The sequence below is a fragment of the Sinohyriopsis cumingii genome, chromosome 6, assembly GCF_028554795.1.
Source record: "Sinohyriopsis cumingii isolate HCF-2022 chromosome 6, ASM2855479v2, whole genome shotgun sequence".
NCBI classification, from domain to species: Eukaryota; Metazoa; Mollusca; class Bivalvia; order Unionida; family Unionidae; genus Sinohyriopsis; species Sinohyriopsis cumingii.
In genome coordinates, this window is record NC_142966.1 from 135,934,790 (window position 1) to 135,957,401 (window position 22,612).

General features: G+C 37.1%; 1 protein-coding gene across 1 annotated transcript; it reads right to left on the reverse strand.

Moving 5' to 3' along the window:
- Positions 1-1,212: 1,212 nt before the first annotated feature.
- Positions 1,213-18,308, reverse strand: LOC149798061 (heat shock 70 kDa protein 12B-like). The gene is made up of 5 exons (XM_089960833.1): positions 18,288-18,308; positions 17,206-17,337; positions 12,712-12,876; positions 9,093-9,126; positions 1,213-1,838 (listed from the first exon to the last, which is right to left on the reverse strand). Exons 1-5 carry the CDS (start codon positions 18,306-18,308, stop codon positions 1,213-1,215), a joined length of 978 nt encoding a protein of 325 aa, XP_089816959.1.
- Between the last annotated feature and the right edge of the window lie 4,304 nt (positions 18,309-22,612).

The following is a 22,612-nucleotide window of genomic DNA, read 5'->3' on the forward strand; positions in this document are numbered from 1 at the left end:
TTGTTGTTATAGGGTTTAACGTCATTTTGCAGCACAGAATAGGCTATAATAATAATAATAATAATAATAATAATAATAATAATAATGACTTTGTATAGCGCCTAATCTTTAGAAGCTCTAAGTGCTTTACAACTTTAAAACAACACAAATAAGATAAGAAACATAATAATATTGTTACAAAAACGAACAACATTAAACTAGACAAACATTCAAAAAATAAAATAAAAAACATGCTGAGAATATTTCAGGTAGGAAACATTATTAGGTCTTTAAGTTTGTTTTTGCTGTCGAAATAAGTGAGTTTTGCGAGCCCTCTTGAACGTGATCACTGTGTTTTTGTGTCTACGTTCGGTGGGCAATTCATTCCACGTTGCTGGGCCCTGGTATGCAAAAGAATGCTGTCCATATGACTTTGTTTTCATACTTGGAATAATGAGTATACGATTGTCAGAAAGGGAGCGTAAGTATCTTGCTGGGGCGTACACATGGATGAGGTCAGATAGGTATGTTGGACTAGAGTCCGACAGTGAAACGTAGCACAGAGAACAAATTTTGTGTTTGATTCTGGATCGAATGGATAGCCAGTGTAGAGTAAAGAGCAGCGGGGAGGTGTGCTCTGATTCGTGGTACTCTAAGTATGATCCGAGCAGTTGTGTTATACATGGCGGCCAGTATAAATAATGGAGGAGAAACCCATGAAATCCCCGGAAAGAACTACCGACCCACGCGGAAATTATTATGACGCAAGCAGGATGAATAACTACTTCATTAACTATGGCGTAGATTACTGAACATTTATAGGGTGTGTTACTATATTCTTAGAAGTAGTAGTTACTCTTACGTAATGGGGTAAAACTGTTTAAGTTATGTAATGGACTTTATAAAACTGGTCGACCATTAATCTGACGAAATATATGTGAGAGAAGTGTGTCGATTACCTGGCTGCAAATAATTATGTATCTTTTCTTCATCCTACAAGATGCTTTCAATGTGCCAGCTCAGGAACGGCTCAAGGGTAGAAGGGAAAAGGACAGATGGAAGGGAGTGAAATAAAGTGAACGTGAAAGGAATGAATTGAGGTGGAAAGGTGGATAGAGGGAGAAGAAGGCTAGAAGTGGAAAGGAGAAGCAAATGCGTACAAATTCTCATGTTCGCTTAGTGGTGTTGTGATTTTCATTGTACAATCAAACACTGATGTTACCTCTTTATGTGTTATGGCAAAAGGTTATGGCCAAGAATTACGGCCCCTTTTATGACAACTGATTGAGGTTCATGCGGTATAATGACCTTGACGTTGGGGAAGCTGGATTGAATTGAGTCTTTCAACATCGTGAACCCAGAAAACTCGCCCACCATTATAATGCTGGATAAGCCGCTAACAACCGAGACATCCATCGTATCCTTTACAATTGATACTATACTTTGAATAGCATCAGAGAAGAAACTTGTCATTACTTTGCTATTTGTACCAAGCTTGTATCCTGTCAAGGACACTTGGTGAGCATATCTTGTTTGCATAATGGCGCTGTGGAAATCTTCACCAGATTCTTCCTCAAAGATGTCTTTCAACGATGGCGGCATGCTAAAATAAAATGTCCTATCTCTAAATGCAGAAACTTGTCTCTTCTTTGTCTCAGATTCTCTGAGCATGTACCGATACTCATCTACATATTCTCGCTGGAAGCGCTGGAAGATTGGATATCCAGCCAGGGTAATCCAAAATTGCTTATAGGCTTCGTCTACTAGATTTTCTCCCCATGTTTCATCACAAACATTGTAAAGTTCTTTCAGTCTTCCACCGCCTACCACCTCGTAGACAGTAATATCTACTGTTTCACCTGTGGAAGATGTAATAAGAATTGTCACTGCAATACCTTCATTACTTATGTGCTCATTAAAATGAAGCATAATTGTTAACTTATTTTATCATATATTTACTGCAGGAAAGACTTCAGAATGCATTGAAAGTTTGACAAATACAATCGTCTTCAAACTCTACAAACTATAAGAAACCAGAATCTACATTAGACTTATTCTAGTTCAATAGCTCATACATTAGTGTAAAAGGAAACTATACTAATAACGCATGTGCCAGTTTTTGAAAGACATCTACGATGGTATATTTAACAATTATAATTGGTGATATTGGACTGGTTAACTGTGTTTCTGTTTTTGTAGTTAGACAACATGGTGCATTAGTAAATGCGAAGGAGTTCTTGCTAGGACTCTACATTTATACCTACTTTGATATGTGAGAGAGGTTTGGATACATATGTCTGCCTGTATGATTGCAAGTTTATATGTATGTATGTTTTAAGTATATTTAATGTATATTGTGTAACTAACTTTTGTTATAATTGTGAGGTTTGTGGAGTTTTGCCTACCTAAAATAACCTTTTTCAGAAAATACCATTGTGACGCAGGTGACATGGACGAGTATTCTTTCCTTTTTAAAGATCATTTATAACTGTATTTCGGCATAATTTTAGATGAGCTATTTATTAAAATAATTCAGTGACATTACAAAGCGCTCATTGACATTTTTTTGACTAAATGTTATACCGGGATTATCGATAACATATTCAGAGACATGTTTAAATACATCATTGTGGTACATCAGGCCATTGAAAACGGTTAATTCGAAACATTCTATTATTTTGGACTTGTGATATGACATTTAGAATTACTTGCAATTTAATTAATAAAACTGTAATTTAAATGTTTACTTTATATTCTAAGGAAGCAAATTCGTAAAATAATTGATATACATGTACTATACTAAGAAAATATCCTACCAAATTGCATTAGATTTGGCTCAGCCATTTTATATCAGAATTCAAAATAGCTTGTCCATACGATAGAAAAGGACGCAATATGTCATTTGTGAAACCACTTGGAACTTAATATATATCTAGCATGTCCAAAAATTATTTTTAACACGTTTGTTCAAAATTAGTTTAGCTATTCTGGTGAAAATACTAAAACTATATTTTACAAATGTTTGCCATAAATGATGCAACGTTGTTATAGGAAATAGACCATAAACCTTAATGATAAAACATTCATTAGGAAATATTCCTGCCAAATTCAATTTAATTTGGATGAGGCGTTCTTATAAGGCTTACACCCAGTTACTGTACGTTTGCTATGGGAATCACACCTTGCAACAGTTTGATAGACCACATTCTATGAATATTTCTATTACGTTTGATCAGATCATCACGCAGCCATTTTACGACATTCGTCGAAATTAGGTTTTCCCAATGTTTACATAGGAATGGACACTGTTTATAGGATAGCCAGGCAAAAAGCTAATTTTGACACAGCATGTTACATACAACTTTCCTAATAAGCTTGTTCGAATTTAGCTTAGCTATTCTAATTAGCTGAAACAGGCCTTACATATTGTAAACAGAAGCGACGCCGTCTTTGGGGATCCACACTGGATGTAATTGTGATACACCATGTTGTAAGAAACATTGCCAACAAGTATGATTAGATTTAGCTGAGCAGAGTAGTATGAATGTAAAAGGTTCCGAAAACACAGGTGATTTGTGGTTTGTTGATGAAAATAGCTTCATTTTAATTAGAGAAAATGATCTCTGGTTTCTATTGATGGTGGATGCAAATAGTTTCCGGTAACCTACCGACTACTGGCAAGAGAGAAAAGTTAGACAGAATCCAGACCCATCCCCTCCCGTCAACTCTGAAGATGACGTGAATGAGTCTTGTACGCTCTACTCGATGCGTGCAGGATGTGCTATGTTTCGTGATCAAGCCTCAGTCATAAACGACATCCTTACGCTTTACGACATCATATGTGAGGTATTGCATGTTTTCTCCCATGTCTAGACCATCAGGACTGCGATAATGTCAAGAGACATTTAAAGTATTCCGTTTCCATGTACCTCGTACAGAGCTTCCGGATGAGGTAGGTGACCCCAATTAGGTCGTATTCTGATGGTTATTTCGCTGTTTTCTACTTAACAAAATTGTCCGCGTGTCACGCCTAAGGATTTTGTTATAGTGTTTTGATCACCGTCTCTATAGCTTCATCCAGTATTTCGGGATTGTGCTAAATGACGTCTGTGATGAAGACTTAAATATCGTCGCACATTTTGATATATAAGAGAATGATCATTAAAATAAAGTATAATGGATTTGCATCAGCAGCTCAAAGATTTTATTGCACTGTACCTCGATATACAAACGTCAGTTTACTGGTTTAATGTAACGGTCATGGGATGTTGTTATTTTGGCGACATAGACTCTGTCATAACTAAAAATGTATCGTCGTCAGTGTTATCAACGCTTCTTCCTGCAGCGAAAACCCCAGACCGAATGTATCACTACTCGCTATTCCAAAACAGGTTGAATTGTACTGAAATTCGGTTTCTGGTGCGGATAACTGATAGTCCAAAATTTGAAAAGCGACATCTTTTCGACATTAATTTATTTGGGTTTCAAGCTGTCCACGTTAGGAAACAAGGTGTCCAAGATCTGTTTACTGTACGTTGTGGTCAATACTACTAGATCACGAATATTTCCATAATTATGAACGGGCAGGATTGGAGAAAAAAAATGTGCGGTGCTTTTCTGCAAAAGTTTTCACATCGGAGGATAAACTTCAGATTCATGGTCTCGATTGCGAAAATGTGATGGCGTTAAAGCAGCCTGAAGACAAAAGAAAGAATACAATCACATTCACGAATTTTCATTGCACAGCTAAAATTCCTTTTGATTTGTACGCCGGTTTTCAGGCGCTCATCGTACCAGTAGGGAATGACGTCGGCAAAAACGCTGTTACATATTAGGAGCACGTTCAGTGTAGTTTGGCTTAAACGTTCGTGAGAATCAACAAAAATTACCGTCCAGATGTCACGTTTTACCTAAGGTCAAATTATACGGAAAAATTCGTGCAAGACTTGCTGAGTATGGCGGATAAAATAGACCGTATTTTGTAGGCGCTCGATATATTGACCTCCCAGGATAAAATTAATTTCGATCCCCCTATCCATTAAACCTTTGCAAAGGAGCTATCGGCAACGATCAGGTAAAATATCATTCTTACTACACGGAAAAATACAGAAAATCCGCACACGACGAGTTCGTGCCAGATTTCAAACCCCGTATTTTATCCCAAAATATACGCAGCACAAGATACAGTGCGTTCCTAACAACATGGAACAATTCATGTCGTTCTAGATAGGCAAACTGAGATTCATCGATAGTTTTCAGTTTATGGACAGTCTAGTGGGACGATAAAGATTGCAGAATTTATCCCTAGAAGTACATGAACGCTTGAGGCAAAGTTTAGGTGACGTCGCTACCACCACACAAGGAGGCGTTTGACAGCTTCTCGCCATTTCGCACATCAGCGAGGAGGATTATGTACATGCGCAATGACTGTGGAAAGTCTTTGGTATACGTCACCTAGGAGATAATCTCGAATTGTAAATGTCGAAGGACGGGTTACTGATCGCGAACGTTTAAGAGAATTTGTGGAAGTGTATAATAATTACTAAAAATTAGATCCCTGTTGATACTACTCGGTGTAGGGATTGTCGTGGGATTCCGTGTTGAAGATCAAGGGAGTCAAATTAGATTACATATATCGACATTTTTAAATTTGCCGAAAAATGAATGCAAGAAGAATCAGCGTCATCCCCCTCAGACAATCGGTTGCCGGCAACAAATACATACCCGATTGCGATCTGGAAAAAGGGTCAAAATGTATCATTTAACTTGATAAGCTTAACTTATATGGTGGGCTATATCTCAGCAAATGCCGTTGGGAAAGTTTGCTTTGCTGAATCCCGAAACGTTCACCGAGTACATGCTCAACAGCGAAGACACCACCGGATATTTACTCGAGGGTGACCTGTATTATCCATCAGAGATTCACGAGGCGCGTGGCGATTATCCGTTAGCTCCAACAACTTTAATGGTGACCGAAGCCATACACAGTCGTCTCACGCTCTCCATCAAAAAACTATATTCGAGTGCACAGGAGCGAACGTGCCTACACGTGTGCCTAATCTTACGAGAGAAAAAAAGCAGGTACGGGCTTCATTACAACGATCCCACCATTGTCAACGTGAACATTTTAACAAAAATATAGCATCCATTCACAGGAAATAAAGAGCAAAACAACGTCGTCATGAGCAAGCACATCTACTGCAGACTGATCGTGCTGGAGCGTCCAAGCTGCTCATGCATGATTTATATTACGGGTACATAAATTGGCTCTTCGGTCCAGATGCAAAATTGCTGTTTGGAGACAGGGACAGCTTATGTTACGAATTCTAAACCGATGATATTTATCAGATGTTTGAAGACATGCACCTATTTTACCTTTCAGATTATGCTAAGTCCAGTCCGTTTTACAACGAGACTAACAAGGTGATCGGAAGGTTTATGGACGAGACGAACATGGTACCAATAGCTGAAATCGTCTTACTACGCAGAACAATGTGCTCTATCAAATTAGCATGCGGCGAAGTAAACTATCTGCTAAAGGCGTAAAGAAAGGTGACGTTTAAAAAAAAATTCCTTCACGAAAATTACCTGTGGATCGTTTCACAATCAAAGGCGTAACTTACGCACAAAGTAGGAAGTTAATAAACGCTGTCACGTACGCAAAGTGAGCGTTTCTCGAATGTGTACGCAAATCCGATACATTGTTGCAACTTGCACATCTGCTGCAACGTTTAATCCTGTGACAGTTTAGGGATAAATGAAAAAATTATCGACGTTAGTGATGTAAAGTATCGAAAATAATGACAGTTTATTAGACGACAAAACAATCTTATCTGACAACCATAATGACGAAGGTAGATTCAAGGTCTAGTAAATAGTGTGAGGGGAAAACTGAGTGCCTTACAGACAAAATTATGACAAACTATGAGAAGCTTTATTCTAGCCGCATTACTACAATAACAGAGAAAACTACATATTAATAATAATTATAATAACAATGATAATAATAAGGAGGACTTTGTATAGCGCCTAATCTTTAGTAGCTCTTAGCGCTTTAGAACATTAGACAACACCTATAAAATAAGAAACATAATAATATTATTACAAAAACAAGCAATATGAAATTAGAAAAACATTAAAAAATAAAAAAAAAACATGCTGAGAATATTTCAGGTAGGGTAGGAAGCATTATTAGGTCTTTACGTTTGTTCTTGCAGTCGAAATAAGTGAATTTTGAGAGCCCTCTTGAATGTCATCACTGTGTCTTTGTGTCTAAGTTTTGTTGGCAATTCATTCCCCGCTGCTGGGCCCTGACATGTAAAAGAATGCTGTCTATATGACTTTGTTTTCAAAGTGGGAATAATGGGTATACGTTTGTCAGAAGAGGAGCGTAAGTATTCTCCTGGTGTGTACACATGGGTGAGGTCAGATAGGTACGTTGGACACCGACAGTGAAATGTAGCACAGAGAACAAATTTTGTGTTAGATTCTGGATCGAATTGATAGCCAGTGTAGGGAGCAAAGCAGCGGGGAGGTGTGCTCTGATTGTGGTACTCTAAGCATGATCCGGGCAGCTGTGTTTTGAACTTTATGACGTTTCTGGAGTAGATATTGAGATGAACCAGACATAATAGTGTTACAATAGTCCAGTCTTGAAAGTACTAATGAACACACAAGTGTTTTAGTGGCATCAACTGAAATATATTTGCGAACTGAGCTGATACGTCTCAGCTCAAGATATGCAGCTTTGGATATGTTCGTGACATGTTGGTGCAATGTGAGAGTACTGTCCAGAGTAACACCTGGGTTTAGTACTGATTGTGTGAATTTAATGTTGGCGTTGCTGATATTTATTGTTTGAGGTAAAGGATGTGAATGAGAAAGTCTTTGTGTTGTGATCAGAATGGCCTCAGTTGTATCATCATTCATCTGCAGCTTGTTACAAGTCATCCATGGTTTCACATCAGAAATACACCTCTCTACATCTTGTATGGTAGCATCAACTTCAGTTGGGTGGCCAGATTTGTATATCTGGGTGTCATTAGCATAAAAGTGGTGAGACACTGAATGATGATCAATGACACTTGAGAGCGACTGAGTGTACAGAATGAAGAGAACAGGTCCAAGAACAGACCCCTGTGGAACACTACAACATAGATCACCTTGGTTGGATTGTATTCCATTTGCAGATACAATTTGTGTCCTGTTGTCCAAGTAGGAATTGAACCACGGTAAGGCTGTATCATGAATGCCAGATACATGCTGGAGACGGTGAAGTAATATATCATGGTCAATTGTGTCTATAGGGTCAAATGCTGCAGACAAATCAAGGAGGGTGAGGACTATAATCTTTCCGCTATCCAACGCAGAGAGATTGTCATTAACTAATTTTACAAGAGTAGTTTCAGTAATGTGGTACAGGCGATATGCAAAATGTACATTGCTAAAAAGACTGTCTGAATTTAGATGGGATACAATCTAAGATAGAACAACCTTTTCTAAGATTTTTATATGAATGGGAGATTCGAAACTGGGCGGTAGTTCTTTAAATCGTTCTCGTCTAGTATTGGTTTCTTCAGCAGAGGCTTTACAATGACAGTTTTGAAAAATGATGGGAATTCCCCGGATGAGAGAGAGGTATTGATAACATCAGTTAGTGAAGGCAATACTGGATCTAGTCACTCAAGCACCGTAATGTTTGAATTGGATCAAGTTCACATGACTTTGGTGCACTCATCATCACGATTGTACGTACTAAATCCATAGAGACAGGTTCAAATGCTGCTAATGGTTGCCGCTCAAATTATGTATCCCATCTTTATGGTGACGACGAGTCAATTACAATTGTGGTGTCAAGTTTTTCCCTAATGGTTTGCACTTTATCACGGAGGAAATTTTCTAATTTGACAAAGAGCTCTTTGCAGCTGGAACTTTCCATGATCTTAGTAGTGTAGTGGGCTGATTTCGCTGCATCGACTATATTTGTGACATTCTTCTTAGCGACTTCATATATTTTCTTATGAATAGTGAATCTAGTGGAAAGCCAAAGAATCTCAGCTTTACGGCGGTCTCTTTTAGCAGTGCGAAGCTGGTCACTAACACTGCTAACATACCAAATATACACAAATATAAAGGTGTTCGTAGCAACTGAAAAATGACGGAAATATACTAAGCAAAACGCTAAAGTGAATGCATTTATACCAATATCAAATATAAACATAATATTGGTGCCATGACTTAGATTAATAATAAAAAATACTTAGATAAGACGCCCATTAATATAAGACACCCTGGGTGCGGGGTAAGTAAAATTGTGTATAAGACGCGTCTTATATACGCGAAAATACGGTAATCTTGAATTAGAACTCTGGCGCAAATAGGAAGACTCAAAGAGTTGACACATGAGCTGGAACACTACACATGGCACATTCTGGGACTCTGTGAAGTTAGATGGAAATCCCTAGGAGAACACCAAACCGAAGATGGGCATATATTATACTATAGTGGAGAGTGTGACAAGTCCATAAATGGAGTAGGCTTCCTTGTAAACAAAGCCATCAAGGGATCTGTGCTTGAATACTGCCCCATATCTAGCAGAATCATTTCCATTCGATTGAAAGCATCTCCCTTTAACATCACAATTTTCCAAGTCTATGCTCCAACTACCGATCATGATGATGAAGAAATAGAGGAGTTTTACAACAAACTACAGGGTATTCTAAACATGGTCAATAAGAAAGATATCCTCATTGTCCAAGGAGACTGGAATGCCAAAGTTGGCAAAGATGCTCTAAAAGACTTGGGAGTACATTGTGGACCTTCTTGCATTGAGCTTACCAATGAAAGAGGGAAACCGCTGCTCGAGTTCGCAAGCTACAACAACTTGGTACTAGCCAACACCCTGGGACAACATAAAGCTTCACGATGCTGGACATGGCGCTCACCAAATGGAACCCATCACAACCAGATCGACTACATACTGGTTCAAAACAGTTACCGAACTGGCATCAATAGAGCAAAAACAAGGACATTCCCAGGTGCTGATGTTGGGAGTGATCACGACCTCGTGATTATGAACTTCCGAGTGAGGCTGAAGAAAATTAACAAGCCAAAGAACATCAGGCTCAAATTCAACATTGAACAACTGAAGGATCCTAACATCTGCAAGTCATTCCAAGCCACAATTGGAGGAAAATTTGCTCCACTCCTTGTGATGGATGTTGATGTCAATGAGATGACAGACACCTTCAACACAGTCATGACAGCAACTGCCAAGGACATCATTGGCATCCATCGACCGACGAAAAAACCCTGGGTTACAGAAGAGATTCTGAAGTTGTGTGATGCCCGAAGAGAATTAAAAAGCACCAGACACGCAACAGGGGCATTGAAGTACCGAGAAATAAACAAGAATATCAGAAAAAACTTGAGCAAAGCAAAAGAAAATTGGATTGGACAAAAGTGCACAGAAATGGAGAACAGTCTGATAAAGAATAACAGCAAAAAGGCATTCCAAATTGTGAAAGACCGCACCAGACAGAAACAACCAAGAGTGAGTACCATTCAAGACAAAAATGGAAAATGCCTCACAGAAGCGAGTGACATTGCAAAAAGATGGACTGAGTATTGCAAAGAACTCTACAACCATCAGTCCACAGGAGACCCAGAGGTGCTTGAAGTTCCAAACTCCACAAATGATGATGACTTCCCCATTCTCAAAGAAGATTTGGAGTCAGCAATAAGAGCACTGAAGAATGGGAAGGCAGCTGGAGTAGACAACATCCCAGCTGAACTTATCAAGAATGGGGGAGAATCAGTGAAAGAGCTACTAACAAAAATCTGCAACAAGATCTGGCAGACAGGTGAATGGCTAACACAATGGACCCAATCACTGATTATAACACTTCCCAAAAAAGGCAATCTCCAGCTATGCCAAAATTACAGAACTATCAGTTTGATCAGCCATGCTAGTAAGGTAATGCTGAAGATCATCTTGAACAGACTGAAACCACAAGCAGAAGAAATAATCGCTGAAGAACAGGCCGGGTTCCGGAGTGGAAGAAGCACAACAGAACAAATATTCAATCTCAGGGTTCTGTGCGAAAAGTACTCGCAACACCAACAATATATCTATCATGTGTTCGTCGATTTCAAAAAGGCCATTGACAGAGTGTGGCATGAGGCATTGTGGGCAACAATGAAGAAGTGTAACATGGGTCAAAAGTTAATCAATACCATCAAGCAACTGTACGCCAAGGCTACCAGTGCAGTAATTGCCCAAGGTGCTGTGGGGGACTGGTTCCAGACAACAGTGGGAGTGCGTCAAGGCTGTCTCCTGTCACGCACGCTTTTCAACATCTACTTAGAGCGCATCATGAGCGAAGCCCTGGAAAACCACTGTGGGACAGTCAGCATTGGAGGGCGTAACATCACCAACCTCCGCTTTGCAGTTGACATTGATGGACTGGCAGGCAGTGAAGACGAGCTAGCCATCTTAGTGACGAACATGGATGAAACATCTTCCAGATCTGACATGGAGATAAGCGCTGAGAAGACAAAACTGATGACAAATAGTGGCAAACAAATCTCAGCCAAGATCGAAGTCAGAGGACATGAATTGGAAACAGTGAGCCAGTTCAAATATCTTGGTTCCATAATCACTGAAGAGGGATCAAGAGCAGAAATTTTGTCAAGAGCAACACAAACAATGGCAGCTATGTCAAAACTAAGGGTCTGGAGAGACAAGAATATCTGTCTGAAAACTAAAATAAGACTATTGCGAGTTCTAGTCATCTCAGTCTTTTTGTACTCATGTGAGGCATGGACCCTGACAGCAGAATTACAACGAAGAATCCAGTCACTTGAAATGAGATGCTACAGAACCATCCTTGGCATCTCTTACATGGACCACATCATAAATGAAGAAGTGCGTAACACCATCAGGCGCGAAGTGGGCCAGTATGAGGACCTCCTCACCACCCTCAAAAAGAGAAAGCTGAAATGGTATGGCCATGTCACTAGAGCCAACAGTCTATCCACAACAGTCCTGCAGGGCAGCGTCCAGGGTGGCAGAAGGAGAGGTAGACAGAGAAAAAAGTGGACTGACAACATCACCGAATGGACCAGGAAAAGTTTTGCGGAGACACAGGTATTGGCACATGATCGAGACAAGTGGAGGGAACTGGTCAGATGTTCAGCAGCACAGTGCCTCAACGACCACACTAGGTCATGAGACTGATGATGATGAATGAATCTTGAATTAATTTTTTGTTATTAGTTTTCTGTTAAAATTATTTCTCTTCAATATTTACTGTACCAAATAATATTAAATTATTTAGTTCCATGTGTAGATAACCAGACAACGTGTACATACCATAGCAGTTTAAAGAAGATTGAAGTGGAGAAATTGCTCTTACAAAGAATAAAATTGGAAATTCTTGAAAAAATGTACCAGCTGAAAAAATATGATGACATAAATTACTACCTCTCTGTGTCCCCACCCCCAATATTTTTGTGTAAGATATAATTAGTCAAATGGAATTCATTGCTTTCTTTCTGTTAATCTGGTGTATTATAAAGTGTATGTTTGTGTAGTATTTATATATTTTATTTTTCTTTAATCACTTTTAATCTATTATCACTATTATACTAAACACTGCGTTGCAAGTAGTTCACAAATTATAAACTGTGTTTCAAAAATCGTCTCAATAGCAGAAGTCTGCTAATGTTTACGCTTTCATTGATGATGCTAACAAATATCACTAGATCATTTTTGTCTTCATTGTCATCACCATCAAAATCTGTTGGTAACTTTTCATCAATGACCTTGTAGTGCAGTTTGAGGACAGGTGTCGTAATCATCACACAGTTGTCAGGGCTGGATGGGTAGAAGCCCTCCTGTTTTATGGATATTACTAAAAGTAGAATTTGGCTCTTTAGCACAAAATTCAAAACACATGTAGATACAAAAAATGCTGCAACTCATATGGTTTCCTCTTACAGAAGCAGTCATCAATAATGTGCCTATGCTGTTAAATATAGGTTTGCTGAAGAGTGCTAAAATAATTACGTTATCGAAGTTTTAATATCATAGTATTTGCATAACTTTGATATGGAAAATGAATTAGTACTGTGAGTCCTATATAGAAAATGAGCCATACAGTGGTTCCACATATGCATGTGCAATACATAATAGCATTGATGAAAAAAATATGGTTCTATTTGTGGATAACAAGCAAGATGAATCCCTTCAGTAAACGTCAGAGTTGTTTCAGTGGGATATTAAACTCACTCTCAGATACGTCTAATGTCTCCATGAAAGGAGCGGGGAGTGAAGCGTACATTTAAGTATGTTGCAACACACGCACATATGGATGGTCACCTTGACCTTTTAGTCATTCTTGCATAATATGACAAGGCTTATGATATATTTAAAATGTAATTCAGTGATTTCTCTCTGACACTGAGGTGTATGATTTCATATATATCATGACATCAGTTACTAATATAGGTGAATACAATAACCTGTACCGAAATCGTGATTTGCATGCTCCGAATGCCCGCTCCACATTAACTCTAGTTTTTGAGTGGACATCATTATATCTCTGTTCTGCTATTGACCATGGTTTGAATATGGGAGTAATTAGTTAAGGTCATTGTGCGTACCCTGAATCCCCAACATGCCACTCATTTCAATGGTTCTCCATGTGCTCACTCAATGCGGAAAACTCTATCATCCAAAAATAAATCCTCTAAAAGTTCAAGAGGTATACTTATCGGTAGCTAGAAGTGGGTTACAGCCCACCTCAGTTAAGTTCAACGATACGTATGGTGAGACAAAAATTGATATGTAAGTTTTTTTTAATAAAAATAATTAAATGAACCTGTCTAAGAATTTACAAAAACTAGCCTTTTACGAAAAGGATGAAATTGTCCGGGAAGCTGCAGAAACAATTTAGTGTGTTAAAAATAACATTAACCTTTTATAACATTACAATATTAATTTTTTTGATAATCAAAGTGGAAAATATATCGCTGAAATAATGTAATTACATTGGTATAAAATAATAATTACAAATGTATATGACAGCCTTATGCTTATAATGCCCCTAATCGATCATCTAATAGTTCAAGAGGTATACTTATTGGTAGCTATAATTGGGTTACTGCCCACATTTGCCAGTGTCTTAATGAACATTCTGAAACGTTTATTTAATACTGATGCCTCCCCCCCATCCCGGAAAATTATTTGGACGTTTTGTTGTAAAGTCAGTAATTTGGTTGTAAGCACAAGACTGTGACCTTCTATCAATGAGACAAGAAAGGAACAAAAACCATGACCTATACTTAAATGTGTGACAACACGAAATAACCTAATCTATAGTATAAATTATATTTTTATAGTACACATAAAGTTATTTGGTGTTGTTGCATATTTTAGTAGTGTTTTTGTTTTGTTTACATTTAACGTCAGACTCGTTTGAGATAATAAAGCGTCAGCCGTCGCAACTTGCTATTTATTACTATGATATTTATGATATATGTGTATGCATCGTAGTGACATGCTTATATTTTGCAATGCGGGTAAGTTGTATGTGGTCTCTTTGTTGTACAACTAAATCAGTGCATTGAAAATAAGGAGCATTGGGAGGGGAAACAATACATTTCCAGTCTCAAGACGCACCGTTGTAAAGACTTAATAATATACAACTTTAAATGAAAGGCACATTAAATAGAAATTTAGCATTATTTTTGCATATTACTAATTGTGTCGTTTAAATAGTTTTGTTACGTTCTTGCTCCTATTTCACACACACACACACACACACACACACACACACACACACACGATGCATAATGATTATTCTTTCAAAACCAAAAAAGTAATACTATAATTTCCCCTCTGCCAGCTAACCGATTCTGATTGGGCAAGTAAATGCTCTTTTCAGTAGGGTAAATAATTTTTTGTTCCTATGGTCAATACTAAAAGGAGCATTTACTTGCCCAATCAGAATCGGTGGCATATTTAAATTTAAATTTATGAGGTATAATACAAACCTAAATATGTGTGGATATAAGATGAAATATCAGTGTTGGTCTCTTTATATCATCTCACACCAAGTATGTCAGTTGCAAAAGAATGCCTCCTGGAAAGATATATCTTAATGTTAAACTGAGATCATACAAAAGCATTCACAACATGTGCTTGGTCCGGAACACACGTTGGCGTCGCAAACTTTGTCCGATATTTTTTATCTTCATTCAGTCCGAAGATGATATAAATCGGCCATTTTTTCCTTGCGCAAAACTTAGTTTACGGAACGTTAGCGAGACGGGTAAATTCTGCTTAAGCAGGGTCGTGTTCGTAACTTAAGCCAGACGTACGTTACGCACGGCTTAGGCACTTTAGTGAAACGGGCCCAGACGGTGTTAGCACTTTTTTCACGTAATCATGGACTTAGTGGACGAACTGACCAGGATTCTGTCCAGCCTGACTTCGAGCAAATGTAAACGGAGGTCTGGGTCAAAGGAAGAGGGAGGGGTAGCGGAATAAAGTGTTCACATCCTCCATTACCATAGACAAGAGGCCATTTTCGCTAAGTAAACTGAACCTATTATCATCATGAAACCACCCGTGTTTTCGGAACCACTCTATACATACTACTGATCCGTTCTAGAATATGGAAATGTTTTCTATTTTCATGGTTATGGAATCCATTTCGTTGCTAGAGCAACCAATTCAAATATGATTTTCGTAGAATATATCCCGAAGAAAATTCATAAGAAGATTGACAGAAATTGGCAAAACCGTTGTAAATAATAAATTGCAATATGGTTTTGGACAATCGCCGTACGAGGGAGGACGCACGCCTGATGCAGGACCAAGCTGCACATTTGTCCACGAGGCCATGTGACCTAAAGCTGTTTTGACAGATCTTACTATAAATGTTTTAGTTTCTGTAGATAATATATACTACAGTGTATACCGCTAACTTAAAAAAAGCAAACAAAACCCTACATATACACAAAAGTAATATTAGTGATAACCACCTGCATTTAGCACCATATATATTGAAAACGGCTCAAACGAAGCCACTTCGTTTCCATTGACCATCTTCTCCATCGGTGCAGAGAGGAAAAACATAGACGCAGCTTCTGGTTCTAGTGTTATATGTAGATTTTGGTCTTTAATCCCAGCCTACAAGTGTATAAAATACAACATAGACAATACAAACAAATATCAGAAGAAAACTGGAATTTATTGTAATTACATAGACTATCCGTAGCCTCTTAACATGTTTGGGAATGAGTAAACCAATTCGCACAGGAAATATAATGTTAGCCACTAGTAGACATAATGTTGGAATACATTTCTCTCTGAGTCATTCTGCAATTAATAGTAATTATATCAACGATATACTGTCGTATTTGAGTATTTATGATAAAGTGTAGTGAAATATATTGACTGGCACATTCTTTCTGAAACTGATTCAAGTTGTGCAAACTCTGTTTATCTAAACCTCTGGATAACATCCATTGCACTGCTTTTTATTTCGAGGGGTGGGTAGGGTCTGAATGATCTGCGGTCGACTGACCATACTTTTCAAGGGATCTTCTATAAAACCATTATATGCAGCATAATTCCTCTAAATGCGATGCTAATATCACTCAACGCAATAATTAGCATTTATATTTAAAGATCATTTTCAGCCCTTACGAAACCTCTGAATATATAATTTTCTTCACATTTAAATGAATGATGATCAACGTCATTGAAATACGATTCCTTGTGATTTCGCAAATTAATTTAACAGTAAATGTTCAGTCCTAAAACATACTACTGAAGAACACGGAAAACAAAATAATTGAAAATTTACATGAACTTTAAACGTTCTGCTCTTATGTCATCAAATCTAAGGTTCTCTCACACACTTGATAATAGACTCACATATAGATATGTAAGTCGCTGCTAATGATGGGTCATTAAATACCAAGGGTAATTAATTTGAGTGAAGTATGGAAACTTACTGACAACTTTACATTACAATATGTACTACGGACATATAATAATAAAATACTCAATTACGAGCAACATATTAAAATTAGTTCAGACGGATAGGTTTTTACTAAACCAACCTTAGCCGCAGCGTCCCTCATGAATTGTATGCTAACATTCGTTGCGACTGCGGGCACGGTAAAAACCCACAATATCTCGTTTTCTTCTACCATCCCGACGGTTTGTTCTCTAAGGACACTCATCATGTCATCTTTCAAGTAACGAATGACAAAAGAGTAGACTGTTTTTGCTGGCAAAGTCTTGTGCGCTTTGTCCTCTAGATCTATATTTCCATCGATTATCTGTGGATAAGACATACTAGTGCATTTACTTAACTGAATAATGGCTGCATATATATATCCGGGAAATATATGTAAGGTGGCTTTTAGCTAATGTAGACATGAGCTAAAAATTTGAAATGTACGTTTGCGCGTCTAAATGTCAAAGCCTTTATAGACTAAGAGCTTGCATCAAACAGGGCCTCGGTCTCTGGTAAACCCACTAAAGTACTTGCTGACAGTAATTAATATGTTCTAACGTATGTTAAAAATTTAGCAACTACATTTCCAGGTTTGAAGGGAACTTTACGCATTCTGAAAATGAGTGTGTATAAGCGTAAATTATATTTTCCGATTCATATAAATACTTAACTAGTGTCCAAGAAACATTGTATTTGTTCTCCTTAAAACTGATGTCTCCTTTAATACTAATCGGAATAGAAGCAACGATATTATCACCAAAGTCTATCTGTTTATCTGTTTACTTATCAACGTATGACTAGATCAATATACGATCTTATGATGTAGATGACGTTCATCAATATTATCTTTATGGTCACTGTCATAACTTTTACAACAGTTTTCCTACTTTATTATTATTATTATTATTATTATTATTATTTCTAGCCTCGGCCAAAGCTATTTAGGCTCATAAGAAGACCCTGCATTAATTTCATATTGTCTGGCTTGTGTCTGCAACAACTGCGTCTAATCAGCAAATTTCAACTGATACATGTATACTTGATTTCAAGTTCAGTGTATCGACATATTAATGAGGTGCAATACCTGATTTATGGCATGACCTGAGGTTGCTGTTGTTGTAGCAGTAGTAATTGTTCTAGTAGTAGTGATAGTAGTTTTAGACATAGTAGTAGCAAGACTAGTTCTAGAAGTAGTAGTAATGAGTCGTTTCATTTATTGCTAGTTGAAGATATGGTGGTGGAATGGTGGTAGTGTCAGTGGTGTGATCTTACCATTTTCCCATGCTGCAGCATTTTGAATTGATGAAAGTAATACCATTTCGTTTGCACATTTTCGTCTAGACAAGCATATTTACATTCAGCTTCATAACCAAAGGAATTAAATGTGTTCCCATCCGTTTCTATCAGGACTGATGTCGGGACAATACACAACTGTCCTCGTTCATCGTCTGCCACCCAGTCAAGGGCAAAAATTTTCCTTGGATGCGTATTGTAAGTATGTGTGAACGAAAAGGCACATCGGGACATTGAATTTCCACAACTTATGGCAACAACAGCAATACAGGAGTTTGGTGCCTACATATAGAGGAAATGCAAGCATATATTGTTGTTCTAGTTCCAATAGCAAATACAATTGTGTAATTTTATTTTTAAAAACATATTACAAATGCGTATCTCATACTTGATCCATAAGCAAATATTATATCTGTCTGATTCACAATAATTTCGTAAGACAATCTTTTTAAGTCCAATGCATAACATAATTAATATTTCAAAATAATAAGTATTGGTTTGTTTTTAAACTTTGTAACATAAGAATATACTGCTGTGTATATTTAATTGTATCGTGTGCCTAATCCATAGATAGAGGTTTGGCCTAAATGACTATTCACATGTTTGTGCCATGTTGTTAACTGAGATTTGAATTCATGGTCTAGCATTTCTTACAAACTAAACATGTTCAGGAAGCGAACTTATGAACCTCATCCTGGACATTTTGTTGTGCCTTAAGTTTGCATATACGTCTCTTGCAGACAAAACATTATTTTATATCTTATGATCATTCCTAAAAGTTCCAACATGCAAATGGATATAAATCGTGATGATTTGTTTTAAAGATCAGGTGAATAAGACAATCTAACATCCAATTTGTAAAGCTATAATCTGTGTTTTGCACGCAGTTTAATTAGGAATGGAAAAAACATACTTTGTCATCTGCAGTATATCCATAAAATTGAATATAGCATCACTTCACAGAATATAATGTAAAACAGAATGAGCGGATATTTAGCACAAACAAATAAACGTAAAAAGTATTAAAAAAATTGAAACGGCCCTGTACATTGACTACACACATAAATGCATTATTTAAGGTTGAATCCTAATATACTCATTCCCGGTAATACTAAAGCACTGTAGATATGTGTTTAATGCAAAGATGGTCGAAGCCGCTAAACATAAAAGAGCAGAGTACAGGATGGATAGATATAATGCTCAAAGAATATTTACATAGCCATACCTTACAGTGCTGGTTCATTCTATATTGAGGAAACTGGTCGACGTTTATGGATTTAGGTATATTTGGGTTAGATAGATGGCATTTTGGCAAACTAACCTTGTCACATCTGTTCATCAGTAAATTGCGGTCCTTGGTATGACTACTAGTCAACCTAATGGAAAATTTATAATACTATTATGTTATTTTGACATTAAATGAAAAACGTATGTAAACAAAAAACTTAGTTAAAATTAAACATTTTAACATTAATACACACGGGTACATTCAGAGGTATATGCATGTGATTTGCCTGTGTATACCCCGTAAAATTGTGGATGTCATGGAATGAACCTTGATAAATGGTAGCAACACATATCTGCATAATCTGGAATGAAATGATATGATTAAAAATTGCAATGTCTTATGACCAAACTTAACTTGCACTAATGCATCACCATGTGAATTTTGATGAAAATAATATCAAAATTGGCACTAGCGCTCTTAAAACGTTTCCGACAAAAGAGAAACTAGTATTTAAATGAACCATATACCATTTTGACTTTAAAAAAAACTGGGACCGAATCTCAGAATATAAAGAAGTTACGAAATTAGAATTGTTAATTAATTCACCTCAGCGACGGCAAGGAGGACACATGTATGGGTTTTGTTGAAAACACTCCGAGCGTATCTAACCATAATTTGGTAGCTCGTCTGAAAACACGAACACTACTAAACCTCAGTATGTAAAGTTTCTTACATTCAGTTACATTAAGATATACACGTGGTTGTTAAAAATAATAGTTCCAATAGTTTCAAGGTGCTGAATAATCGGCAAAATCGAAAATTATTTTGAGAACATATATATATATATATATATATATATATAGAGAGAGAGAGAGAGAGAGAGAGAGAGAGAATTACAAGTATACACCAGACAGAACGGAAAATGCTATCAATGAATTCTATAGAATAATGCTTGATAATAGGCATAATTAATATTTTAATACAACTAATGCTATCATAGAGGTTAGATAATTTTGTAATTCGCACTCTACAGAGATTCGAACCCAGATCCGCAGGTAAACGGCACCTATCGTCTTGGCTGCACACACCAGCCCATATTCCATCACGACTATGCACGCATCACCAAAATATGATGCGACTGAATCGGTGTTATATGCACTCGTGCGTAGCAGACACACTCGCATGATGACGCAATCATTATTTTCATCGATCTACACAGTCATTCCATATTCCAATGAAAGAAATCAAGGTATCTAGGATTACTTATAGAGAATTATAAATATACACCAGATAGAACGGATGGAATATAGGCTGGTGCGTGCAAGCAATAATAAGTATAATCCAACAGTCAGGGAATGGAGGGTCAGATTATACAATAAGCAGACGGTAAGCGACTGGATGGTAGATGTTTTGAAGTTCGCTATGAAAAACAAATACAAAGGCAAGCTACATGGGCATTGGGTTATAATAGTTTCCAGTCTGTGTCAGCTTCCAAATGGCTGAATTATATAATGAAATACAATAGAACTGAATTTTATATGCGTTAGTTTCTCATAATATAAGCTTTTGCTTTTATTTTAGGGTTAGAGTTACAGTGTGGTCATGTATATTACTAGGTGCAAGTATATATTAATTTACATATGAGAAAATAAATATTTCTAAGGTAGTATGAAAAACTGTGCACTGTGTACGTGATTTTAGTGAACGAAAAACACTAGTATTGTTACTAAATGAATGTATAGTGAATCATCATTGGATTCATTATGAAAAAACTAAAATAAATTGAAATAAAAAAAAGCCTGCTACTATGGCGATTGGCTATAACTGTTTTTAGTTTGTACAGTTTCAATGCGACTTACGTACCAGGATATTTCTAACATTAAAATAAACAACAGCTGAGTACTCCTAACATTAAGTGTTGACATAATGTAAACTTTTCAATACTGACTGCTCTGGGGTGTTTTCGTGCTACTAGGCAGCATATTACTTGTATATCCGTATGTATCTTATATGCTAGCTATATAATATATAGATACAAATCAACATTGACCCATGAAATACAGTCAAATAATTACAATTATTATGATTTAACTGAGATTTATCAATGTGATTGGATATACATGAATAAGCCATACTGATCGGGAATTTTTAACACATGGGTAAAATTTTAGAGGCTTAATAGGTTCCAGTCAGCGTGCGGTACACTTTCCGTCAAACTTTGTCTATGTCAACAAAAACGCCCCTACCATCCCCATGATATTAGATCAAAATACGTAATCTCAGATAAAATCTCCAATCACAAGTTCAAGCAATGTAATTGTTCAATCATTTCTCAACTCAAGCACTCACATATGTAGGGAAACAAAGCATACGACTTGCATTACGAACTGTATTTCGGCCATAAATTATTGGAGTTTTGCTTTGACATTGTTTCAACAGCTTTTATTGGAGATTCTGGTTATGTGACATACGTGCAGAACTTTACTAAGAAAAGACAATTTTCTGGCTCAAAGAGCGAATGGGGAGAAAGCAAGTACAACGAATACAAAAGCTACAAGCACCAGATATGATCTTAATGTTGAAAGAGCAATAGCCTCTTAGGGAAATAGAAACAAGTGAGTGGCAAAAGGTCCTCATATCTCCCGCTCTAACAGTCTACCCAATGTTAACTACCATCTGAAAAGTCAACGACCCATGGGTGGCAAACTGGGCCTAGGATTTTGCGCGCCATGTCAAGAAGCTAATTAGTGAAAGCTACTTTCTATAAAAATCAAACGTTTTGTAGACGGAGCCAACTGATTGGACAAAAAAGAAGTAAAATTTGAATTACAAGGATTAAATACTAATGGTTGAGAATTTACCGACGTGTCCTTTGTCCTTAATGATTCACAGAGTTAACATACAGTTCCTAACATCTTGTTTGCGAGTAATTATGTATAAGGTACAATTCGATATATACCCAACAATGAACATTTAAATCTATATTAACAAAATGTCGCAATTACAGTACCTCTTGCCCGTCGATAAACAAAGGTAGTATGAAGCTTCTGTATGTGGATGTTCCGTGCATGAGAGC